Below are 25,660 nucleotides of genomic sequence, written 5' to 3'. Positions count from 1 at the left end.
GACAAATACACTGAACAAGGAGTAACAAAATTGCTAATGGTGTCTGTCAGGGACCAAGCAGTAAAGCATAAAGGACACAGGTGGTTTTAATTTAAAAAAAAAGGGGTTTTATTGACCCAAAAATATGAAAATATATTTAACAAAGCCAAAACTTAAACAGGCAGACCAATAAAAAGAGGTCAACTCAATAAACTAAACTCAAGATAATAATTAACAAAACCTCAAACAAACATATGACAAACTGACCTCCTGAAATGACACACAGGGGAACTTAAATACTGGTTTAGCTAAACCAAATGGCTGCCAACTAATACAAAACAATTAAACAAACGTGAAACACCCCCCAGGCAATGAAGCATGTGGTGCAATCCAATTAGGCTGTCAGTGGTACTTCAGGTCTCCCAGCCCTTTGCTGCACCTTTTGCCAGACAGGAGAAGCCAACCCCCAGGCAACTCAAACAAAGAAAGATGTATTAATATAACATAAAACAGAACTTTGACCTTGCAAGGTTAATATGTGTGCACGCCATATAAACATTGGAAGGTGTGATGGAAAAATAAATACATTTAATAAAGAAACAATATTGAACAATAAGTAGAATATTTTAAAGTAGTGACTGTAAATTAAACTAAAGCGAATCAACGGGTAGTGAGGTGTGGAGCTTACCATGTGTGGCATGCCATCACAGTGTCAAACAACACCTTAGGATGTCTGCCATGTTGAAACTACAATGTGCAGAAGATGGACTACAAAATGCACATCTTACATTACTGCGGTAATGTAAAATGTGCATTTTGTTCCAACCCTGTTGTTTGATGGCGGCAGCCTGTGAAGATATCTTTCATTATAGAGAAACATTTAGGGTCACATTTACTGACGTCGGCAGAGCACAAAGAATTCTTTATGTTACTGAAGAGGCTCAGAGTCAGCTTGTGACTGAACATATTCACGCACGTGTCACAGTAAGCATAGTAACTGCAATGGCTCGTGATCTAACGGTAAATAATATTTGTGTTTTTCTGCACGTCGTAGTGTCAGCTGTTCACACAGAGTGCAGTTTGTAATGATGCAGCTCTCCTCTGGGTAAATCTGAGCTTCACCTGAGTCCTGATCCTCAGACTTTTGAACAGTGCTCAATGTGTTATTTCTTAAATCAAAAGCGTATCGATCAGGGGCGATTCTAGGATCAGAGCTTTGGGGGTGCTGAGCACCCAGAGAGCTGCCCAGCCAGGCAAGATAGACTTTACTCGTCACGATGAGACGTCTTCCCCGTGTCTGTCAGTCCCTGCATCCTTAAATGTCTCCAGTTGTCCCAAGTTCTCTATGACTGTCTCCTTGGTGCATTTAAACCCCTGTTCCTCCCTGTCCTCATCATCTGTTGTCTTCGTCTCTGTTATCAGTCATCATAATTTTACCATCTCTGTGCAAGTCTGCAAATTTCTTTATTAAATCATAAGATTCTTAAATTCATCAAGTCTCTCTGTGCCTGGGTCCTCGTCACAAAACATGACATCACTGTTTTGTACATTTTAACACAATTTAATCCCCACATTTGTGAAAGAAAAGCAAAACACTTTTTTGAAAAGTCTGTAACAAAACCATCAAATCTGATCAAGGTTATTTAAATGCTGCAAAAGAAGAATGGATTGAAATTAAAAAAAAAAAATACATATCACAACCTTAATTACTGGGGGAAAATGATGAATGATGCTCATAGTGAGTAAAAAGTAAACTGAGTGTATTTTTTCACTTTTAATGTGTATGTATAATATAATACAGATACATAAAAACACTCCCAAAACAGAATAAATTATTACAAATAAATTATTACAAAATATTAAAATAAAAATGGAGGCAGCTTTGCCTGTGGTAGAATGTATACAATGTATGAAAAAATCTTTACTGGAGATACTAATTTTGTGTTGTAAGATTTGAGTTTCATGCTTTCATAGTGGTACTTAGGACAGCTTGACGTTTTTCTCAGGTGGTACACGCTGTAAAAAGTTTGAGAAACACTGATAAGGTAAGTGTATGTGTGCTTTTGGAAAACATTTAAAGCTGCTGTACAGAATCTTTGAAACAAGTTAGCTTAAAACATTTTTAGACTATAAACAGAGCGCTCTGCTTCTCTTTACAGTTCCTCACTCCATCAGGGCTGTTTGGCACTTTCTGATAGTGTGCAAATGTGGTGCACGTACTGCGGCAGTCATACAGACAACTGGACGGTCCAAAAGTTGGCCTACCTATTACTGGCTGAGGTTTCAGTAGAGTTGTGGCTGAACCACATAAAAATATATCATTAATTTTAATCTCCCCAATCCATTATAATATTAGGTTGGAACTCCTACCTAACTATATAAAGAGTAACTGAAGCACCCCCAAAAATGGGCTAAAACCGCCCCTGGAATCGATCCTCCTTCAGCTTCCTCTCATTTATATGATGTGTCTCGCTGTTTTCAGAGAGAAACACTGAACCCGAGCTCACACTGGCTCATTTTGGTTAGCAGGCCTGCAGTGCTCTCCTTCACACTCCGTCCTCCAGTGGACAGTCTTTCCTCCTCCCTCATTAGGTTTTCCTCCATCATCACTGAGTTTTTAAAATGGACTAACGATGAGGTGGAGTTTTTGCTGTAACACAAAAGTCTGGTAGTGAGTCAGCCCCACAGCTATCTGGAGCATGTGCAAACTGATAATAATCTTTAATAGGGCTGTCAAAATTGAGCGCAAACAAAACAACCGCTGTATAATGCCCTCCGCTATCTTAGTTTCATTGGTCACATGACTGCATCACATGACTAAAATCTGTCATCATTTTCGAAAAGGCTCTGGTTTTGCTGTCCACACTGCCATGCAAAAATGGCGTTTTCAAATGTATCTGCTTTGGAGAGGGTTTTTCAAAACACTGCATTTTCCTTGAACAAAAACACCATCTGAGTGTGGACAGAACGCCAAAATGGAGAGAAAAAGATGCGTTTTCAAACAAAAATGTATCAGTGTGGACATGGCCTGAAGTAACCATGAATCCCAAGTACTGCAATCCAGCAAAGGACTTCTAGGATAGTCCAGTGTCTCCTCTGCTAAACAGAGCTATAAAGGAAGAAGCACTGAAGCTCCTTTCCTCAGTGTTTGGAACAGCTCTGATTATGCGTGAGGAACCTGCCTGAGAAACATTGACTTCTGAATGCACCCAGAGACGTGCCGACCCATACCAGAAACTCGATTGTCCTGGATGTATGCATTTTTCCTGTCCTTTTCACAATAAAAGCCCAAAACACATTGTATGACTGCACCTGTGCAGGACGAAAGGAAACAGGTAACAGGAGTATGATGAAACATTTTATGGCAGATCATCTGATTGAAATTTCATCTTTCTTAATATAAATATGCTTCTGTTTTTGTTTAGAAATTCTGATGAGACTAACAAACAATAACATTTTTCCTATCAAATAAATTTTGTTAAATGATTTCTTAAACTAATCTTAATTAGTGAATTCTGAGGAACATGATGTGAATTTGATGTAATATTTATTGTTTGAAGCTTTAATAAAAATCAAAACAGATGAGAGGGAGCACTCTTCAAAAGAAGGAATTGACTGTAACTGTAAGATGTAAGCAGTCCTCTTCCTCTGACATATGGATAGCAGGAAACAGGAACTTAATCCTTTCAAACTACGGTAAGCATCTTTTCACACACGTGCAGAACAAAAAGTGTTTCTGGTGCACACAGTAGGTGGCAGCAGAGAGCAGGGTGTATGTTTATTATCCAGCAGGCCTTGCAGCATATGACTGGAATTCGTCGTATATCTGGAAGGAAGCACCGGTGAGAGGTCCACATGAGGAGACAGGAAGCAGCTGCAGGGAGAGCCACAGTTACTCTGAGAACTCTAATGTACTCGAATACATCCAAAGGTTACTCCGGGGGTAGGCAACTCCAAGCCTCGAGCACCAGTGTCATGCAGGTTTAAGATGTGTCCTTGATCCAACACAGCTGATTTAAATGGATAAATTACTTCCTCAACATGTCTTGAAATTCTCCAGAGGCCTGGTAATTAACTAATCATTCAGGTTCATTCAGGATTCAGGTGTGTTGACCCAGCTTGATATCTAAAACCTGCAGGAAACTGGCATTTGAGGCCATGAGTTCCTGCACCCATGGGTTACTCCAAAATCAGAGGTAGCAACTCCAACAAATAGCTCCTCCTCCTCGCTCAGAGGTTTCAGTTTCTCTGGAAGACACAAACATTAATCAGCTGATCAACTCAAACCTGCAATCAGTGAACACCTCATGAGCATCGCATGGTCAGTGAACTCACCCTCCACTTCCAACTGCTCCTGATTGTAGTTTTCAGCTTGCAGCTCCTCGAAGCTCAGCTCCCCCCCCCACCTCATCGCTGCAGCAGCTCTTTGGAGTATGTCACCTTCTCCACCATCATTCACCTGCAGCTGGAGGACACAAACCAATCGATAATCAATAACAACTATGATGAATAACCTCTAATAACCTCTTTTTATTACTTAAGTTACTGTCTTGTGTTGTGATGTGTCATCTCGTGTCTTATGTAGGCTGTGTCCCAATTCAGGGTCTGCACGCTTGGAGTACGCATTTCAAGTGCGATTACGTCACCGCTACGCGACGACGGCTGTCCCAGTTCGAAGTGTACTTCAAATGCATACTCCAAATGCGCCGTCGATTTCCCCAAATATCAAGCATGGTCCGGTGCACGCTTCGTGGTCCCATATATCCCACAATTCATAGCATGGCGGTGGGTGTGGATAATTTTGCCGCAAAATACAACAGACGGCAAAAGGGAGCGGCCGAAGAGTGAACTGTCAAAAGTAAGTACTGAATATTATGTCACTTATTTATGTGCGAATGTTTAATAACGAAGAACATTAAAACATTACTGTTGGCCACATGTCTGCAAAGTTATGTGACATTAGCGATGTTTGTACTTTCAGCGTTAACTTGGTTTTAAAGCCTCTACTTCAAAAATATATATAGTTGACCTTAATCTTACAGAGAATGTGATGATTTTATGGATAATTAAAGTCAGTCATATATCCACAAACAAGCTGAAAGTCAGTGATGCTGCTCGGTTTGCGGTCCTGAATATCACGGCACAAGCAGGATCCACTGCACTGTTAATGTTAGCTATGTTATATTGCTGCCTCTGTTCGGTGGTGTCGAGCCAAACGGACTTTAACGTGTGTTTGAACGAGCTGATGGTTCACTCGTTAAGCTGATAGAAAGATGCTTTAATCACAGGAGTCACACATGTGTCCACTGTACCATCTGGGAACTCTTCTTGTTTAGCACTCGTAATAACACAAACACTAAATCCTCCTTCTCTTGTGCTGTTTTGTAGCAGTGTATACACCTGAGACTGTCACCTGTCTGTCTGTCCTGCACTCTCTCTCTGTTTCTTTCTCTCTGATTGTGTAATAAAAGTATGAACATGTGTTTATAAGTTACACTTGTGTTTGAATCCTGCAGCTTATCACACATTTGATTTCCATGTGTGACAACTGCAAGTGTCCAGAGTGACGACAGACTGAGGGACCCACTGCTGCACATCATCTGTGAGGCTTTGCACCCTGATGATCCACCAGGACAAACTCAGCAGTGTGTGAGGAAGAGGAGGAGGAAGAGCCAGCAGCAGCTGACAGCTGGAGAGAATAGACAGACTGTTCCCTGTTTGTGAAGGACTGCTAGAAAAGTTTAACATAACTAATTGTCTGTCCTGAATCAGTCTTATTAGGTAATGTTCAAATAATTTTATCATTCCAGTGTTTTCAGTGTGGGAGAAAGTACTCAGGGCCTTCACGTTACACACTATGAAAGGCAGCAACAAGTTTAATACTCAGAAACCTAAAGTATGTATCAGCAGCAGAATGGAGCTAAAGATAAATGTTTGTTTCAGTTCTATGAAGCTTTGAGTATTTTGGATTAGTAGTACTGCTGTGTTTGTTGCATCATATTACTGTAATTGTTTATATGCTTTATATATTCTGAGGTAAGTTGATCTATAGTGTTACATCATATTCTATAAGGATGTTATGTGTTTGTAGACTTTCTGCCCAGTTTGACCCATTTAGCAGAAGCCAGCCTGTTTAAGGCTCTGATATCTATTCTGTATGACTTAAAGCAGTTATGACATGGTCTGATTTTCTCACCCAATAAAGGAATATTTAATATATCAGTCTACTCTTCATTCTATCAGCAACAGTTTTCATAGCTCCTACATTTTGTTTTTACACATATATGTAAGCATTGAGCCAAATGTAATAATGCCAACAAATTAAACGAACAATATTTGTCTCTTATGTATAATACATCTGTACATACACTGTCAAAAATGCTTGTCTTTGAGTGAAGATTTTAGGTGACAGGAAATATAAATAACTGCAACTTGAATCTTTGACCCAGAGTTCAAGCTCACTGCTGTAATATATATATATATATATATATACATATATATATATATAATAATAATAATCTGACAATACATATAATATTGGCCATATTATATTTACATTACCACAGTGAGATGATTTTAGTCTCATGAACAACATTAGCTAATTGTTATTTAATCTTGAAATGACTGTTCACACAGAAATGAAGCCCAACAATCATGTTTTACAGTCCCGTGGTCTCAGCCTCAGATACTCAACTAATCACAGTGATGTCATGACAAAAATGAACTAACAAAAAAACATTTTTTCTCCTTCATTTCTGTCACACAATGCTGTATGTAACGTTTCTAGGCAACCTGAACAGCGCCATGAAGGCTAGACCGTCCCATTTCACAATCCTCTCACTTCTGCACTTCTCGTACTTATAGTACGCACCGTACGTAGTACGCGTAGTGCGCGTACTTCAAGCGTGCGGTCTCTTAATTGGGACACAGCCGTAGTGCTGACGCGGGACAGTCTTACAATTTCACTGTACTATTGGAAAACTAAACTGAAATAAAATCATTTACAGGTCAGAGCCAGAGCAATGAAGATGAGTCCTGCCAGGCTTCATAACTCCAAACAAAAACACTTTTCATTTTTTAAAACAGTAAAACTGTAACACAGCCACCAACCAATCAAATGTCATGCAGGTCAGAGGTCAAAGTGATAAAAACAATTAATAAAACTATAATTGAAGTGTCAGAAAGATGCATTTTATTTGAGATATTTAAAAGTGAAAATTTTATTATTTTTCTATTTTTAAATAAACATATTTAACATTTTAAACTGTAATCTCAATTAAATCATTAGCAGGCAAAAAACTGTTAAACAGGTTCCTGCTCTTGTCGGCTTTTATTATCACTTAAAGTCAACATCAGTATTTGTAAGTGAAAAAAGGTGAAACTCACCTGAACTCTGACCTGCCAAACCTGCTCATAGAAACGTCAAATTCTGCTCGTTCAAAGTGGATCAAAACATTAGCATCATCACATCTTCATCAGCGCTTTGTACTAAGAAACCTTTCTCCATGTCGGTTTCAGAGTGAGCTGAATTAAAGTAGGAATCCTGCTGCTTCATCCAAAACTATAAAAGCTATCTTAGATCACAGAGCTCAGTTGATCACGTTTAACTGAAATCTGATCTTTTCTGAATAGAGTTTGGCGAAGCAATCAAGTGAGATGGGGGAAAAAAAAACACACTCCACCAAAACTCCGTTCCTTTACCTGAAAATCATCCAAATCACAAATAATCAGTAAAAATCACATAAACCATCTGCCTTTTAACTTCCGGCTGCGCCTCTCATTGGCCCGCTTCAGGTGTTGCTGCAGTGCCCCTGCTGGTTAGAGTGTGAAATGCTGACTGATCGTACTGCACTGATTAATCAGTACTTGATTTAGAAACGATTTTACTGATTAGTGATAAATCCGCGCTCTGCTCCACAGTCCTCATAAAGTGCTTTACAAAGGCAAACATCACAACTAATTAGGCTAACACCCAACCATAACCATGTAGCTAGCCAAACAGCGAACAGACACTTCCTGCCACAGAAGGTAAAGTGTACAGTATATCCTGGTTTAACGCCTCACTGCTGCAGCACTACAGTGATCCTCGTACTCTGATGTTTAGTTTCCTCTGAGCTATTGGTTCTGTCACTAGTTAGCTAACATAAACTAATATGAGTCTGTTAGCCAACCACATGCTCCGTACTAACAGAAGATGGCGATAAACATGTTTTTAACTGAGCTCTTGTTTCTTAAACCCAGCGTCACAGACAGAGTGACGTCTGTGTGAGAGTCTGTGACGCTGGGCTTAGTGGGATCACCCTTACTTATCTTTGAATGTGTGATGTTTTTCACGCTCTCCTGTCGGATCCATAAATTCACCTGTTGTTGTTGTTGACGTCAGCGGCGCGTCAGAATCACCTGTGTGGGGGCGGGGCGAGGTGTTTGTCTTCCTGTCAGAGAGCAGGTGAGACACACCTGAGGAGGTACATCGGAGCTGAGCGTCTTTTCCTCCTCGCGCGTAGACTGACCGCAGACGGACATGTCCACGCGCTCCTCTTCCTCCCCCCTCCTCCTCCTCGTTTTCGCGCTCTTGCGGTCCGGGGGGGCGGTGGACCCGCACTGTGAGGACGAGTTCCGGCGCGGGCACGAGGACTTCGTGCTGTACGCGGAGGACGCGGTGAAGCAGGGCGCGGTCATGTTGGCCACCGCGAGCTTCTACTCCGAGCTCGAGTGCAAGCGCGCGTGTTGCGGGCAAGTGCACTGCAACCTGGCGTTGCTGGAGCCGAGCGTCCCCGGAGAGGAGAACCGCACGTGCGTGCTGTTCAACTGCGTGCGTAGGAATCGGTTCGCGTGCAGGTTCGTGACCCAGAGCGGGTACAAGAGCTACGTCAGAGACGCCGTGTACCGGAAGTACCTGGCAGCCCCCCAGAAAGAAGGTGAGTACTTTCAGGCTTACTGACTCTCCGTGATGTCAGTTCTGCTCAGTGAACAGGATCAGAAGGACTCTCGGAGGCTGAGAGAGGTCTGAGCATGTGCAGGGGGGTGAAGATGCAGGCAAGAGGAGGGATGGAGGCGGGTGATTGGCTGTGGGCCCAAGTGTGTCAGCAGGGAGGTCGGTGGGCAGACTCGGAGCCCGACAGGGTCGCCAGGTCAGAACACACACGCCTGTTCGTCGGAGCAGGACCGGGTGTTCTGAGAAACTATCCTACTCTGACAAAACGTCCTACCCGCATTATAATTTGAGGGTGACTTGCGACTAAACCTAACCCTACCCCTAACCATAATCCTAACCATAACCTTAAGAAGTATTCTGGATGGGTGAGAGAAAAAGGAGTTAATTCTGTGTTTGGTGTTGTGCGCATGCACTGTGTCTGCACAGAAACATTGTGTAGGATGTTTTTTCAGGTAGGATGGACTCCCAGAACACCGGCCCACATAGACTGCGAAGGCCGGGTCCTCCGAAGGACGTGGCCTAGGTTTTGGGACACAGCTTCTGTTTAATGTTTTTGAAGAGCAGCTGTCGCGTAGACGGCGTGTTCCTCTGCTGTGTGAGGAGCGGGTTAAAGATGATCTGCAGCTTCGTTCTCTCAGACCGCCGTGATCAGCTGATTAAGTGTTACAGGATGTCACATGTTCCCTCCACGCTGACAGATAACCACGGCACAGACGCCTGTTATCTGTGGCTGAAGCCACCGGCACAACGCTGTGACCAGCTCACCTCCATCGTAACTGTGGGACTAACCAGTCCAGTGCTCTGTCTGTCTTGGTCGTTGTGTCCTTGGACACCTACCGCCTACTGGTGTTGGCCGGGCCGGCCCCCACCTCACTTGATTGGCAGCCTCGCTTCTGTCAGTCTGCCCAGGGCAGCTGTGGCTACAACTGTAGCTTGCCTCCACCAGTGTGTGAATGTGAGAGTGAATGAATAGTGGAATTGTAAAGCACTTTGAGGGTCTCGAAAAGCGCTATATATGCAATCCATTATTATTATCATTTCAGGCTGCGCTTCCTCTCTATGCACGTGATCTCTGACCCTGTCTCAGAATCCATCTGACTTCAGCTCCCCCTCACTCTGTCTCCAGGTAAGAAGCATCCGCCCGTCGCCAACGCAGGCCGTGATGTCACCATTCAGCCTGGAGAGACTGTGATGCTCAACGGCACTGAGAGTGTGGCGCTGAGCGGCGCAAAAATTAAAGACTACCGCTGGAGTCTGGAGAGAGGAGACAGCAGTGTAAAGATAGAGGTACAGGTGCTGCAGCACGGGGGTGGGGGCTTCTGTGTTACAGGGAGACTTCACCTGGAGACAGACGGGTAGTTCACTGTATCCACTACTTTGAATATAAAATTCAGCAGAGCAGCTTCCAGCCCACCAAATCTCATTCACAATCTGTCCAGTTTTCACTCTGCCTTGGTTTTTGGAAGTTAAAATAAGGACTTGTGTCTGTGCAGGTGTGTCCAGGTGAATGTAATTGTTCTTCAGCGTCCCTCTGCAGCATTCAGCTGTGACTGAGTCCAGCTCATTTCACTTTTAAATGCTGTTATTTTTGAATGGGCTTCTGCAGGAGACCAATTATCCTGACCAGGTGCAGCTCTCCAACCTGCAGACAGGCTCGTATGTCTTCAAGCTGACGGTCAACGACTCCAACGGCAAATCAGATGATGCCAAGGTCACAGTCCTCGTTCTTAACCCACAACAGACCAGCTGTGAGTGCTCATGGGATATGTATTCCAACAATAAGTCTGTAGCATGTGCAGAGCCCTGTGCCAGAGTCAATAGAGAATTTGGTCAATTTTAGGTTTTGAGGACGTTTAGTTTGTTTCATCTCAGTCTGACTTTATTGGGTCTGAAGTCTTCACTTATCGTCACTTTATCGATCAGCTGATGGCTGAATCACTGTGTTATTGATCAGTTAAACGGTGTGGTAGAAGCAGAGTCAGCTAATTGGTGGAGGGAATGGTGTTTGTTTTCTCGCTCCTCTTAAACTGGTCAGACTGGATTACCTGACTCATGCACGCTCAGAGGACGCCCCCACACTCACAGCAGAAACTTGACGAAGATGTCAAATAGAATTACCTTTCAGCTGATTTCAGGGTCACGTGATTCACTGAGTCTGTATTGATCGCAGCTCTGACCAGAGTCGGGCTTTAAAACCGTAAAATGGGAGTTTGCAAAACAGTAAATGGTGCAAGTGTTGTCACAGTGGCACACCCTGTTTGTTTTCAGCACTGCAGTCAGCTGTATTTCTGTAGGTAAAAGTCTGACAGGAAGTGATGTAACTGACGCTGTCCTCGCCCTCAGCATACTGTCAGGCTCCGGTGAAGGTCGGGCCGTGCCGCGCAAAATTTACTCGCTGGCGTTACAACATCACAAAGGGCGTCTGTGAGATGTTTGTGTTCGGAGGCTGTATAGGAAACGAGAACAACTTCCTGTCTGAACAAGAGTGTCTGTCTGCCTGCAGAGGAGTCACAGGTACACACACGCACACATGTACACATGAACACAGACACACACCTTTATTGTAACACTGTTTCTGTATTTTTGTCCACAGTGTCATCGCAGAGGAGTGTTACTCTGCCCGCTGCAGGTCAGTCCCACAGCGCACCTCTTCATCTCTGCTCCACAGTACAACCAGGATGCTCAGTGTGTGTGCGTGTGTGTGTGTTTTAAGAGGTGTGCAGCTCGCCGTGCGGTCCTGATCAGCTAACCTGTGGCAACGGCTGCTGCCTGGACAGAAGTATGGAGTGTGACAACGTGAAGCAGTGCAGCGACGGATCAGACGAGAGCCAGTGCCACCAATGTAACACACACACACACACACACACACACACACACACACACTGAGTGTAGCTGACCTTCCTCCTCCTCCTCAGTGAATCAGACCTTGAGCCTTCTTCTGGACATTGATGTGAACAAGAAGAAAGGTTTGTTTTAATTTTCTTTGTTAAAGAAATACTCAAAGCTAACAAGCTACATGCTAATTAACCCCTCCCCCCTCAGTTCAGTGCACGGAGCCTCCCCGCACCGGTCCGTGCCGGGCCAAATTCCCCGGCTGGTACTATGACCCCCTGGACCAGAAGTGTCACGAGTTCACCTACGGTGGCTGTGACGGGAACGAAAACAACTTTCCAGACGATCAGACATGCAGAGAGTACTGCAAAGAAGTCGGCGGTACACACACATTCGCACACACAAACACTTAATCTTCATAACAGAGCGCTGGCTTTCCAGCCGATTAAAGATCAACCCAACCTGAGCGTCACCCACACTGCAACGCTCTGACTTAAAGAAAGTGAGCGTCTCGCTAAGCACGGGAGCGGCTTCTATTGGCCGGCTGAAGGTGGCGTTGCCTTGGCTACCAGCTAACACAAACGTAAAAATTGGGATTTTTTTGTCTGTGGGAAATCAAACGTTAGGACCCTTCACTCATGAGATGAGCTCCACACACAGAAACTGCTCACATACACTGCAGTCACATGACTCTGTGACAATGTCATTCAGACGTCTTCTCGCTAACCTGACGCAGTTTGTGCTGAAGCACAGAAATGTAAGCACTCCGGCAGAACTTCATAAAACTCGCTGACTTCCAGATAAGGAAACGGGAAGAGAGAGCGGCTCACCCGCTTATGAGTTTTGGAACTCACTGCTGCTTTTTCTTCTTTCCCTGCAGAGAACGATGTGTTCGCCAGAGGTTTGTTTGAGCGCTTCGACAAGGAAGTAGACGACGACTCAAGTGAGAGATTTAACCTCAGCTTTCAACTGTTCTACAGTACAAACAGGACATGACCTCACTGTCCTCCTCCACAGGTTCCATCACGCTCGCCGTGATCCTGTCGGTGGCCATCTTGTCTCTGCTGGCCATCCTGGCCTACTGCTTCCTGAGGGCCCGCAAGAGGCGCACACACAGGCCCGTCAACACGGGCCCCACCCACGAAGCACTGTCCAAGGAGGAGACGTCTGTTTATAACAGCACCACCAAGCCCATGTGACGTCAGCCGTGCCGTTACCGTGACGATCGGCTGCCTTGTTTTGATTTAAGTGTCCTTTAAATGTATTTCTCAGCTGTTTTCATGATTGATTATTGGGGACGCTGGAGTTCTGTGGTGATGTCAGTTTCCTGTCCGCGGCGTCTTTACTACTCTTTGTGTTTCAGTATTTATGAATTCAGCGTCTGGGTCTCAGGTTTTATTAGTTTTCATGTAAATACCAAGTTGGTCTCAGGTTTTTAACTTCTGCTCTTATAAAGTTTTAATAAAAGTTTGAAAGTAGTAATAAAGTTTGGACATAACAAAAAGTGATCTTTATTTTGAAAACAAACTTCCTGCTTACTGTGAGGTGCTAAACAGGGGTTCGTTCTTCGTACCTCGCTAAGTAAGTTAGCTGGATTTGATTGTTGATGATTTCGCGTGATCTTGGATCGTTCGGTTCTCCGAAGCTCATCTGGGACTTGCTGTCATAGCAACTGATCCGTAAGCGTAAACCTGCTTGGGAGCAGGCTTACTTTATGTAAACTGGATTAGATCGCGGCCACTCAGGTATGTCCGCTTCATTTATACGAAAGCAACAGCGATATTTTTCCACTGTTTTTCCATAAATAAATATTATCAATGTAACTAAAGATAATGCAGTATTTGATTCTTTTATTGATTTCATACAGATACATACAGGTCATTTCCTAAAAGAAGGGAAATGTACTATTAATCATTCCATTCCATGTATTTGATTATTTCAGATGTAATTCATATTTTAGAGCAGTAATAGTAAATTACTTCGTGTAATTAAGATGAGAGACCACGGCTATAAAAGCGAAGGCGGATTTGGGAAGTCTGTCGCAGCCATGTCCTGTCCGTTTGTACGAGAGCAACCCATTGCGGAAGGTGCAAGATTGATAAGGAGAGTTTTCAGAATTCAGCGTATATTGCGGGATAGACAGGATCCTTTTTATTTATTTATTTATATATATATATATCTCCCAACTTACTGTGCATGCTTCAGTCACCCCTTGCATGGGAACAGGTAAAAGTGATGGAGTGTTATGTAAAACTACACACAAAAAAACCCACGATGTCAATAAATGTCAAAGTACAAAAAGCATTTTAATTAAGGCAACAACCAAATATTTTACATTGTACAAATAGAATTATGAGCTCATTTACCAGTTATGAAGGTGCTGCTGCTACTGCACCCCGGCTGCTGGTCTAAGGAAGAGCTGCCCCCAGGGATGCCCTCAACAATGGGTCTGGTGGCATTCAACCCTAGGGCCAGCTCCTCTGCCGGGGTGTGACGAGGGGGTGCAGGACCACCACCTGTCCTTTTTTGCTCTGCCCTTTTCTTGGTTGCTGTTATAAACAAACAAACAGATTATTTCAGGGTCTCTTTCCAAGAGACTAAAAGCAATATAAGTGATAAATATTACCATGCTGTAGAATATTGTTATATTTCACTTTTACTTGTTCACATGTTCTAGTGGGTCCTGTTGTGGCTCTAATGTGAAAGAGGATATAATATAATATAATATGATATAATATAATATGATATAATGTAATATAATATAATAAATTACTTACGAGTTTAATTTGTCAGCAACTTTCTGCCAGCCCTCTCTCCTTGCTTTTGCAGCCTTTGCAGTGTTCCCTTGCGTTTTAATTAAACTCTGAAACTCCTGAAATCCCTCAATCAAGAATTCTTGCTCTTGATTGAGCAAGAATCAACCGTTTGATTCGCCGACCAATCAAAGGGTTGCCGATCAATGCGATGATGCGTAGCCCCTGTTAAGCCACCCAGTGATCTCACATTACTTCATCCAGCTGTACTAATCGTCAACAACAGGTGTGTTCGGAGAACCGGAATAGCGAGCTCAAAGTTGCCACGATGATCTTGGATGTGTCATTTGATCTTGGATGTAGTAAGCGGTACGAAGAACGGACCCCTGGGCCCTATTTCAGAAAGCCGGTTTAGTGCAAACTCTGAGTAAGTATACCCTGAGTTAACGAAAACTCTGGGTTTTCGGTTTCACAAAGCGAGTTTAGATTAATTCTGAGTGAGTTACTATGACGACACACTCCGTGAAGCTAACCTGCCCCCTAGCAGGTTTACTTCAACTAACCCTGACCTTCTCCGCCTCTTTGTCGGAAACCTGACTGTAGGAAGTGTCAGACATGGCGTGCTCCTTCCTTGAAGAGCCAGTAGATGTTGAAGCCCAAATTCTCCGCAGAGCTCTCCGCCGGGAGAGAGTGATTAGAGCGCGTTTGGACATTTTATCATTTCCTGATGATTTTCTGTGTGAACGTTACAGTTTTTCAGCACAATCTATAATTTATTTGAATAACATCCTCAGGCCTAATATTGCTCATGTGACACATCGCGGACATCCTCTCAGTTCTGTACATATTATTTGTATTGCACTTCGGTTTTTTGCAAACGGGAGCTTTCTGTATAATATTGGTGACGCTGAGCACGTTTCCAAGGCTACCGTCTGTCGGGCAGTCAGGAATGTTACAGTTGCACTGAAACGTCTCCTGTACTCGTTTGTGGTGTTCCCCGGTCATAGACCCACAAGATTTATCAAAGAGGGATTCCACAAAATTGCAGGTATCAGGATGACCAAAACTTAATTCATGATGTGGTGATACTTGAACTACTACTTAAATTTTACATTTATTCTCACGGTTCCCAGGCGTGATTGGCTGTATAGATGGCACTCACATTCCAATCATTGCTCCTTCAGTAAATGAAGGAGACTATGTGAACAGGAAGTCTTTCCACAGCATTAATGTACAGGTACATGGTTCCCTGTAGCATTTCAAACTAACAAATTATGTCATTATAGTAATGGATGCTAATTTGTGTTCTCTGCACTGTGAAGATCATATGTGATGCTGCCAACATTATCACAAATGTGGAAGCCAACTGCTCAGCCTCTGTGAGTGGTGGTGGTGGAGGACCCCCACCTGTTTTTCGGGCCTCCGCTTTTTTTCTGTTGGCTATAACGGGTCACATTTGAGCATACAGGGTAAGCAAATATGTACTTGTAATGTGCTCAGATAATTTCAATTAGTGCTTACAGAGGGGAAATTAATGTAGCCTCTAACTGCAATTGATTTACATCGGACAAACAGACCAAGCACTATGGCTCATAATACAATTACACCTTACCTGGTTGGACTATATTTTTATATTTCATTTTTACTTGCTGCCAGGAACGTTTGGGTTGCACCTGCGCTCACATCACATCACAAAATAAAATGTATAAAATAAAAAATAAAATAAAATGTAATAAAATAACGTGTTAAATGGGTGGAAATCCCTAGATCAATGTTTAAATTAACACTCACGCATTGACTCTGTCGGCTTTGTTTTGCCATGCATGCTCCCTTTCTTTTGCAGCTGAGGCTGTGTTACTTTTTTTCCGCGGAATTTGCATGTTATCGGCATATGCTGCCATCAGAATTTCGGCCTCAAGCGCTGTAAAATACATTGACCGCGCCTTCTTTCCCTCCGTCTCCATGGTGACTCGCTTAATCTGTGCTCCACTAATCAGGACTTTATGTATCCTCGTGCGCACGTTTAACTTGGGGTTAAAGCAACTCCGCGTTGACTGAACTAATTGTTATCAGCCTTTCTGAAACCGAATATTCCGAGTTGGACAGTTCGGGGTTACTCAACCCTGAGTATCATTTTTCACTCTGAGTTTTCTAAACCGGCTTCCTGAAATAGGGCCCAGGTCGCTTCACAGTGACTCTGTGGTGTGTTCACTGACTCCTCAGTCCCCGCCTGCTCTCCATCCACCTTGTCCAGGTCATGCTGGGTTCAAGTCTTTTACAGAAGCTACATAATCACAAACAATTTCTTTAAATCATTGTTTTTATTTCTGTTGTTGGCTCACACCACACTTCTTTCATTTCTTTATGTATTCATGAGTGGTCTGTACTTTCCTGAGGTGTTTTCTCTTAACCTTGCACTAACTTTGTTTAACCTCAAAGTCTGCATTTAGATGTGTTGTTATCTTTATTTCCCAGCAAACACTTGAATCTAGTGATGCGCGAATCATGAACGAATCGTTCAATACTCGAGAATCACTTTACTGACTCATGAATCATGATTCACAAGCCCAACTGACTCACTGACTCATCCCTGTTGCTGTTAGCAGCAATGTATCTAGCTTATAATTAAAATTGTGGAGAAAAACACAACATCCAGTATCGTAACAAAAAAATTTCTGCTCTGAACTGGAAGAAAAAACCCTGAGTAGAAGCTCACATCAAGAAAATAGCTCGGTTCACAGTAGCATCACTCTGCTAATATGCTAACAGCACATTTGAGCTACTCACCCCTCCCTTCCTGTGCTGAATCGTAAGCGAATCACTCAGGACTCGCTCACCCCCTCCCTCCTGTGCTGAATCATAGAGCGAACAAATCACTCACTGGTCGTGTACAAATTCATGGGCTGCATCCTCCTGAGGACCCAGCCTTCGCGGTCTACGTGGGCCGGGTCCTCAGAAGGTCAGGTAGGCTGGAAGTAAACGGCCGTGAAATTGGACGGTCTAGCCTTCTGATTAGCGTCACTGCTGTCTCGGTAGAGTTTAATAAACTCAGCCGTCTGCTCCTTGCTATCTAAAATATAACAGGACACTGGCGTAAATTCTCGACTGTCTCATACTTCTGTTTAATCAGTTTTCTGTTTGACGTTTAGTCAGCTGTGTAAAAACCAAGGAGGAACCCACCCGGGGGATTAATAAAGTTGTATTTTATCTAATCTAATCTAATAACTTTAATCTCAGCCAAACCGATTTACTCACGAACAAACAAAACACTGAAAAAAGCCCAACAATAACATTTTTAGGTTCTCTAAGTGACTTATATATTACGTTTAACCCGAGCAGCGAAAGTCCGCGGTGATCTGAAAATGATGTGCCGGGAGTTGTGCTGTTCTCGGCCGCATCAGTAACCCTCGAGCACCCGGCTAGCTATCGAGCAGGTGGGTAGCAGACGTCTCCGAAAACGTCGAAGCACTTTTGCAAATATGCGATATCTTGATAAATTGAGCAGATATTTGATGTTTACACAACTACTTTCTCGCCTGAAAATATGTCAAAAGTTTATTTTGTGACCCAGAATGATTAGTATGAGTAATTTTAAAACTTAGTAGTGGCCGCCATTGTTGGAAACTGAAGTTTGGCTGGGCCGCGCTATGAATTCTGGGATATGGTAGGCCACGAAGGACACACCCGACCCATCCTTCAAATTCGGGGAAAAGGAGGACACATTTGTCGGCTGCATTCAGAGGAGTCTACGAATTTGGACAGCCTTCGGCGCGTCGCTGTGATGTAATCGGTCTACAAATGCGGCCTCAGGAGGATGCAGCCCATGAATTTGGACACGACCACCCACTCACCCCCTCCCTCCTGGCTCACAGCTTCCTCTTCTTCTTGGTTGGCAACCAATGTTAAGGCGCATTACCGCCCCCTGGCTCACAGCTCAGTGGACATTTAGATGAGAAAATATATATTTAACACATTTAAGGAAAATACTAATAAAATAAAAAATAAAAATATATTAAAATAAAATAAAAATAAATAAATGTTTATTAAGCAATTTTGATAGGAAATTGCTTAATTTTAGAAATGTTTTTGCTCTTTTTTGCTCTATAAAATAGTTGTTTTCTTTTAGAATCATTCATCTTAGTAGTAGGATTTCCATGAAAAGAGAAACAAATTAAGTTTGAGTGAAAATGTGCATTTTTTTGCACTCTCTGGTCGACTGACTCAGTGACTCAAATGACTCAAAAAATCCGATTCACTTTGGTGAGTGACTCATTAAAACTTGATTCAGTAAAAAGAATCAAATTTACCATCACTACTTGAATCATTTATTTTGATGTCTTATGGTTGAAATGTATGGAGGACCACAAGAGCCACGTGCATCGAAATAAAGAATTCTGTGCTTAAATAATTAATTGTAGAATAAATTCTGCATTTGTAAATTCATTTTTGAATTCTAATTTAATAAACTGATTTTCAAAATGCTTTTTAAAAAACTAATTTCAAATAGGGCTGGGCTATATCATACCGTTCACGGTAATACCGGGTAATTTTGGGCAATGATAGGAAAATTAAATCTCGCAATAGAATATGGGTAAACCGCGCATGCGCAGTGCTTATGTTTACATACGCACATGGCGGCGACGCAGAATGAGAGCGAAAGCAGATCGTTAAATGAAACGGATGAACCAGAATTGGTTTGTAAAAATGCTGCAACTTCAGTGGTGTGGAACTGGTTTAGCTTTCGTCCGTCAGATACACAACAAAGCACTATTTTTGGTAGCGCATGCTAGCGGGCCGTCCTTATTACCGTGTTGTTTGGAAAATACGTCACACTTAAAATCAATCCTTTGATTTTTCTGAAAAATGTATGAATTCTGGTTGTGTTTACTGACCTCGAAACGATTTTATGTGGTACACGGCGCTGGAAAATCTGTCAAATGTTTTAGTACAACTTTGCTAAGCTACGAACCGGCACCGCTTGATGGATTGTCGGAGCATTACGGCTATCGTAGGCAGGAGCCTCGCGGAGTGATACGTACTGCGCTTCAACATAATATTATGGTATTGTGTTTGTATAACCTCTTTTTAAGTTTTGTGGATATTATACATGGTTATGCTGAGGATATGTCGGCCAATTTCCACTGGAAATGCCTTTTGGTTAAACTGTCAGCAAGGAATTTGCATTTGCACTGTTACATTTTTATATAACTTTAATGCACATAAGAAACAGCTGCTTGTTTAAGTGAAAATACATTGATAGGGTTTTTTGCACTAATAAAGTTGTGGACTTGTAAAGTATTTTGTCTAGTGTCAATTATATCGTCAGTTATATCGTTATCGCAAATTTTCAAATGTATATCGTGATAAATATTTTTGTTCATATCGCCCTGCTCTAATTTCAAAAAACATTTTCGAATTCCAATTTAATAAATTGATTTTCAAAATGCTTTTTAAAAAACTCATTTCAAAAACCATTTTTGAATTCCAATTTAATAAGTTGATTTTCAAAATGATTCCACTCTTCATTTCAAAATCCATTTCCCTTGCCTGTTCGCTCAGGGATTAACATTTGAATTAGCAACTCATTTTAAAAATCCTGTTGCAATGCAAATTAGCCACACCTTGGGATGTAAGGAGCTCTCTGATTGGTTGGACAGACACAGGCTGTCTGCCTGGATTTTTCTAGCTCATAGCTTTGCCCTGCCAAGAAGTGTGTGTGCCTTGTACAAAGGCCGTTCAGCCTCGGGATTTACACTCGGATCGACACGGATATGCGAAGAATGAAGGGACCCTACAGCAGAGGCGGAGCCAGACATTTGAAACACCTGGGGCTTATCCCAAAAGGGTAGTATGCATGTGGGTTTTTTTTGTTTGTTTTTTTTTTGGGGGGGGGGGGGGTAGAAATGACTGAAAGATTAATAGGCTCTGTTTTGAGTTTTGTTCAAAAAGGAATGACTTCATATAGGGAAAAATATATATCACATATGCAGGACACCTTAAACTAGTTTTTTAATTAAGCAGCAAGGCAGAACAAGGTCAGGGCTGCATCAAGACACGAGGACTAAACCCCAATTCAACCAGACCCAGAACTGATCCAGAATTAAAACAGGACTACAACAGTTCAAAATCAGGACTACTTGGGATTTAACCAAGACAGAACCACAATCAGAACTAGATGAAAGTAGCACTAAAAATCATCATATACCTGCACTACACTTGTTTTTTTAATTCTACCAAAGTACACTATTTAGATTGAGAAGGGTTTATATAATTATTTAGCCTTGTTGTGTAAACAAGCCTGCATAACTTAACAAATATAGAATTTGAAAAATAACAAACCTAAAAAGAAACACTAGGTACGAGATACATGAGTACCTATGATACGGTGATACTTTTGGTAAACAACCATTTGACTAACATGTCTGTCTCACCTGCTCTTGTTCCATCTCTGTTCTGTCCTCATTCTCCTCTCTCTCCCTCTCTGTTCCTCTCTCTCCCTCTTTGTGCTGACAATCATCAAATATACAGGGGAAACCAGATATTTACATACTCTTCAGATCAAAACAGAAACACTTTTTTAATTGTAACATCAAATCAGACTAAATGTTTATTTTTTTAGATTGATAAATATAAAAAACATATTTGTTAACTTTAAGAGTAAAGAGAGAAACTATCTGTATTTCTTAATTGCAAATGGCACCAAATTGTATTCAAAATTGAGCCACACTTATGGAGCTCCACAGTTCTTTTCCTGGTGTTTTGGTTGACATCTCTTGATGTTCCCATGTCAAAGAAACAGGCTCTGTGTTTTGCCTTATATGCATCCACAGGTGTGCCACCACTTTACTCACATGGACTCTACGAACCTATCAGAAGCTTCTTCAGCTCAGAATGGAATCCTCTGGAGTTTTCTTATTAATTAACAATAAACTTAGTGTATATGTACTCCTAAATTGGATGAAAGTGATAAAAATAGACAGATCTCTCTCTCTTTATTCTGACATTTAACTAATTCAAAATATATTTCAATATTTATCTAAAACAAAAGTTTACTCTAAATTAATGTTGTACAGTAAAAATGTTTTATGTTTTCTCCCTAAAGTGTATGTAAATATCTGGTTACAAATGTGAATATCCTGCTGTGTACTGAAATCCCTCTTGTTTTGCATAGAAATATACTGAACAACATACAAAGCATAATATATAAAATAACATTTACCTGAGGTTTTTCTTTGAAAGAACACTCTAATGTCCATTCTTATATTTCAGTACATAACTGAAACCGATTTAGTCGGGGAGGGTAAGAACTGAAAATATGAAATAAACACACGTAAGCTAACACTCTAAAAAAATAGCATTTATTTGGCTTTTCATTTCGCCATTTGTTGATTCACTTGAAGAGCAAGTAACATAATATTAGTCAAGTGATCAGTTTGATATCAATCTTTTGTGATGCACAGTCATATTTACATTATTTGTACTGTACGAATGATTTTCTTTGGTACCTGGTCAAACTTAAGCTCTCCTTAGTATGGCTGGCTCCGTTTCTCCAACAGCGCACTCACTGCTGGCAGCAGCTGCCCCGCCCTCTCGCTCAGTCGCTTAGTGCCTGAGCTCGGATCATACCAATATCAGGGGGGATTCACGCATAGTCGTAAATTCCCACAGTGTGCACTATGTGCTTCGAATATTGTGTGTACTTTTTGTTTTATACAGTTGTCAGCCAGGCATCTAACTATGAAAAAATTGCACTCCAAAAGACCCCGGGCTTCTGACAAAACAACCCGGGCTTAAGCCCAGTAAGCCACCCCCACGCTCCGCCCCTGCCCTACAGCGAAACGGAGAGCCCAACCTCTGACTGTGTGCTTGTTTACTCAGTCTGACCACCTGTTGAAGGTAACGTGCTAACACTAGCATCACTGCACATAGCCCTGTTATTTTAAGGTAATCTTAGCTGAAAATTTTACTTTGTAGTACGAGCTAGCTACGTGTTTTGTAAGCTGCTGTGCTCTTCACAAATAAAGGTTGAAGCAGCTCAGACTATTAGAACCTGCACTGAGGCCTGTTACGTTTATACAGTGTTAGAGGAATGGCTGCAACCTACAGCCTTTAAACTAGCAATTAAAATGCTGACAGTAAACTCGTCAGTCCAAATGTTACCACATTACTTTGTGATTCGAAGAGTTAAAACATCTGAGACAGGCTGATTAAAATTAACAGCTGTCAATTTTCTCATTCCTTATATCAAGACTGGAGATCACACTACTGATTTCAGTTCATTCAATATGAACTCCCAGAGGAATCAATTACTCTGGCAAGCCATGAGGGCCATAATTCACCACTTTTCTAAACCGTTTTGTAAGAATGGCATAAAAAACACTTTAATTATTCAAAACACCATAAAAAACCCACCAGTGTTATGTTTACATACACTGCGAAGATGGTGAAGGGTTGCTTTACAAAGGGGACTGAATATGAACATATACTCAGTTACCAGTAGGGGGCTCTGTGACTAACAGTGTTGATCAAGTTACTTGAAAAAAGTAATCAGTAACTAATTACTGATTACTTCCCCAAAAAAGTAATCCCGTTACTTTACTGATTACTTATTTTCAAAAGTAATTAGTTACTTAGTTACTTTTTAAAAACACGATTTACAACCTGAAGAGGTGATAAAGCGATAGATCTTCCAGCCCAATTCTACTTTTTCTACATAATCCATCATACAAAATGTAATTAAATGGAAAAGTCTATTTTTTTAACTTGTTTTATCAGTTTTAATCTTTTAACTTTATGCATCAAGCAAAAATTTAATTATATGCAACATTCTCTGACTTGAATAAATTTGTTTAACATTTAAACCTATTTTCTGCACATTCCAGCACATAAAATAAAATATTTTTTGTGTTTACACTCACTCTTTCAAATAGATGCAAGTAAAACACAGCAGAAAATAAATAAAGTCAAAGACTCAGCGGTCCTGTTGCTCTATTTTCACCTGTAAAGCAGGACTGGAGGTAGGCGGAGGTTTACCCTGGTGCAGGTGTGCCGCGGTCAGTTGAAGAATCCGCGAGTTTCTCTGTGAATTTCCCATTACGTCGTTGTGCACTCGGTGCTTGCTTGGAAGTTTAGGGGTTTTTTTCGCTGTAAAAAGAAGTTTTCTTCCCACGCACGATGGACGCTAATGTTTTTGTCACTTTTTATGGAATCAAACTCAAAGTAAGGTCAGTACTTCCACGCTTTAAACGCTGCACGCTCATACTCTCTCCCACAATTGATATGTGATCCATTGTTGATCTGCACACAGCTGTTGTCACTAACGGCACACTCGCTTACGTCACTGTCGTGAGACATTCTCGCAAAAAATCACGGTTTTAGTAACGCAGTAACGCAGCGTTCCTACGGGAAAGTAACGGTAATCTAATTACCGTTTTTGCAATAGTAATCCCTTACTTTACTTGTTACTTGAAAAAAGTAATCAGATTACAGCCCATCTCTGGTGACTAATAGTGATAGAAGGATAGAAGAACAGAAGTGTATTGTGATATGTTTTGGATGGCTAACTACTGCTGAATACACGTTCCATTATAAAGCAAGCCGTCTCCGTTCTTCTGTCGAAACACCACAAATTGGCAACGAGGATGAGTGCATCAGTTCCGAGTCCACCATCTTTTCTTCCACATGTGGGTGAGCCGCCGATTCCATTTACTACATGGCGGAAAATATTCGACAATTACATGCTAGTAATCAATGCCATGGGAGACGCATGGCCGGATGCTAGGAAACGTGCTGTTTTGCTACACTGCTTGGGCCCGGAGGGACAGCGGTTATTCTACACGTTACCGGAGCAAGGTGATACATATGCTGACGCCATGAGCGCACTGGAGAAGCACTTTGTGCCGAAAGTAAATGTCGTGGCGTGCCGTCATACATTCAGACAGCGTATTCAACGAGCGGATGAGACTGTTTCTCAGTATGTGGTGGCTCTGAGAGCGTTAGCTGCATCTTAACTTTGGACAAATGGAAAGTGAAATGATAAGAGATCAGTTAATCTCCAACGCTCATCTCAGCGCTGTGAAAGACAAACTGTTACTGGAGGACGATCTCACACTGGATAAGGCTCTAACTATTGCAGGCCAGGTGGAAGCAGCAGTCAAAAACGCTACTCTACTCTCCACACCCGGCTCGTTTCCGACCACGCCTGTTCAGACAGTCAACGCGGCAAATTCCCACTCTCACCAGAAGAGAGGACCTCGCCCTGCTAAAGGCTGTACTCCAGACCAACGCAAACGGGGAGGTTCAAAGCAGCAGCAGCGGAAGTGCTTCAGGTGTGGTTCTCACAAGCACTTAGCTAATGATAAAAACTGCCCGGCTGCTTCTTCAAAATGCAACAACTGTGGGAAAAAGGGACATTTTGCCAAGGTATGTAAGTCGTCAGTCAGTGAAGTGAGAGAAGTAGTGGTTCCAGAACTGGCAGTACTGTGCGTGCAAGATGCTAAAATGATGGCAGCTATTCAAGATAAGCTTACCTGCACTGTCGACATTGAAACCGTACAAGGTGGTTCTAAGATGGTAGAGCTGATAGTAGACACTGGAGCTTCTGTGTCTATTCTGCCAGAAACTATCTACAGACAGTATTTTGCAGACTGTTCACTGGTGCGACCTAAAGTCAAACTAGTTACAGTGGGGCAAAAAAGTATTTAGTCAGCCACCGATTGTGCAAGTTCCCCCACTTAAAATGATGATAGAGGTCAGTAATTTGCATCAGAGGTACACTTCAACTGTGAGAGACAGAATGTGAAAAAAAAATCCAGGAATCCACATGGTAGGATTTGTAAAGAATTTATTCGTAAATCAGGGTGGAAAATAAGTATTTGGTCAATAACAAAAATACAACTCAATACTTTGTAACATAACCTTTGTTGGCAATAACAGAGGTCAAACGTTTACTATAGGTCTTTACCAGGTTTGCACACACAGTAGCTGGTATTTTGGCCCATTCCTCCATGCAGATCTTCTCGAGAGCAGTGATGTTTTGGGGCTGTCGCCGAGCAACACGGACTTTCAACTCCCGCCACAGATTTTCTATGGGGTTGAGGTCTGGAGACTGGCTAGGCCACTCCAGGACTTTCAAATGCTTCTTACGGAGCCACTCCTTTGT

The 25,660-nt window shown here is 42.1% G+C and overlaps 1 protein-coding gene and 1 long non-coding RNA gene across 3 annotated transcripts; one reads left to right on the top strand and one right to left on the bottom strand.

Annotated features, from left to right (window-relative positions):
• Positions 1 to 61: 61 nt before the first annotated feature.
• On the bottom strand, positions 62 to 8,962 carry LOC147313270 (uncharacterized). The gene is made up of 3 exons (XR_015125191.1): positions 8,341 to 8,962; positions 4,315 to 4,444; positions 62 to 4,227 (listed from the first exon to the last, which is right to left on the bottom strand). It is a non-coding gene; the product is annotated as an uncharacterized LOC147313270 (long non-coding RNA).
• LOC147313269 (kunitz-type protease inhibitor 1-like) lies at positions 8,305 to 13,578 on the top strand. 2 transcript variants are annotated; one of them, XM_086265342.1, is made up of 10 exons: positions 8,313 to 8,897; positions 10,041 to 10,201; positions 10,521 to 10,662; positions 11,258 to 11,428; positions 11,508 to 11,543; positions 11,628 to 11,756; positions 11,830 to 11,880; positions 11,957 to 12,127; positions 12,627 to 12,689; positions 12,764 to 13,576. In XM_086265342.1, exons 1-10 carry the CDS (start codon positions 8,501 to 8,503, stop codon positions 12,943 to 12,945), a joined length of 1,503 nt encoding a protein of 500 aa, XP_086121468.1. In that variant the 5' UTR covers positions 8,313 to 8,500; the 3' UTR covers positions 12,946 to 13,576. The 2 variants fall into 2 exon arrangements, with proteins under 2 accessions (XP_086121469.1, XP_086121468.1); XM_086265343.1 differs by lacking the exon at positions 11,628 to 11,756 and having other exon boundaries at positions 8,305 to 8,897; positions 12,764 to 13,578.
• The last annotated feature ends 12,082 nt before the right edge of the window (positions 13,579 to 25,660 follow it).

The sequence above is a fragment of the Aulonocara sp. 'chitande type north' Nkhata Bay genome, linkage group LG15 (assembly GCF_057382095.1).
Source record: "Aulonocara sp. 'chitande type north' Nkhata Bay isolate Kocher_YH1m ecotype deep benthic linkage group LG15, A_spYH_male_GT1.1, whole genome shotgun sequence".
Classification (NCBI taxonomy): domain Eukaryota; kingdom Metazoa; phylum Chordata; class Actinopteri; order Cichliformes; family Cichlidae; genus Aulonocara; species Aulonocara sp. 'chitande type north' Nkhata Bay.
Note: the sequence above shows the minus strand (reverse complement) of the source record. Positions and strands in the feature narration are given on the sequence as shown.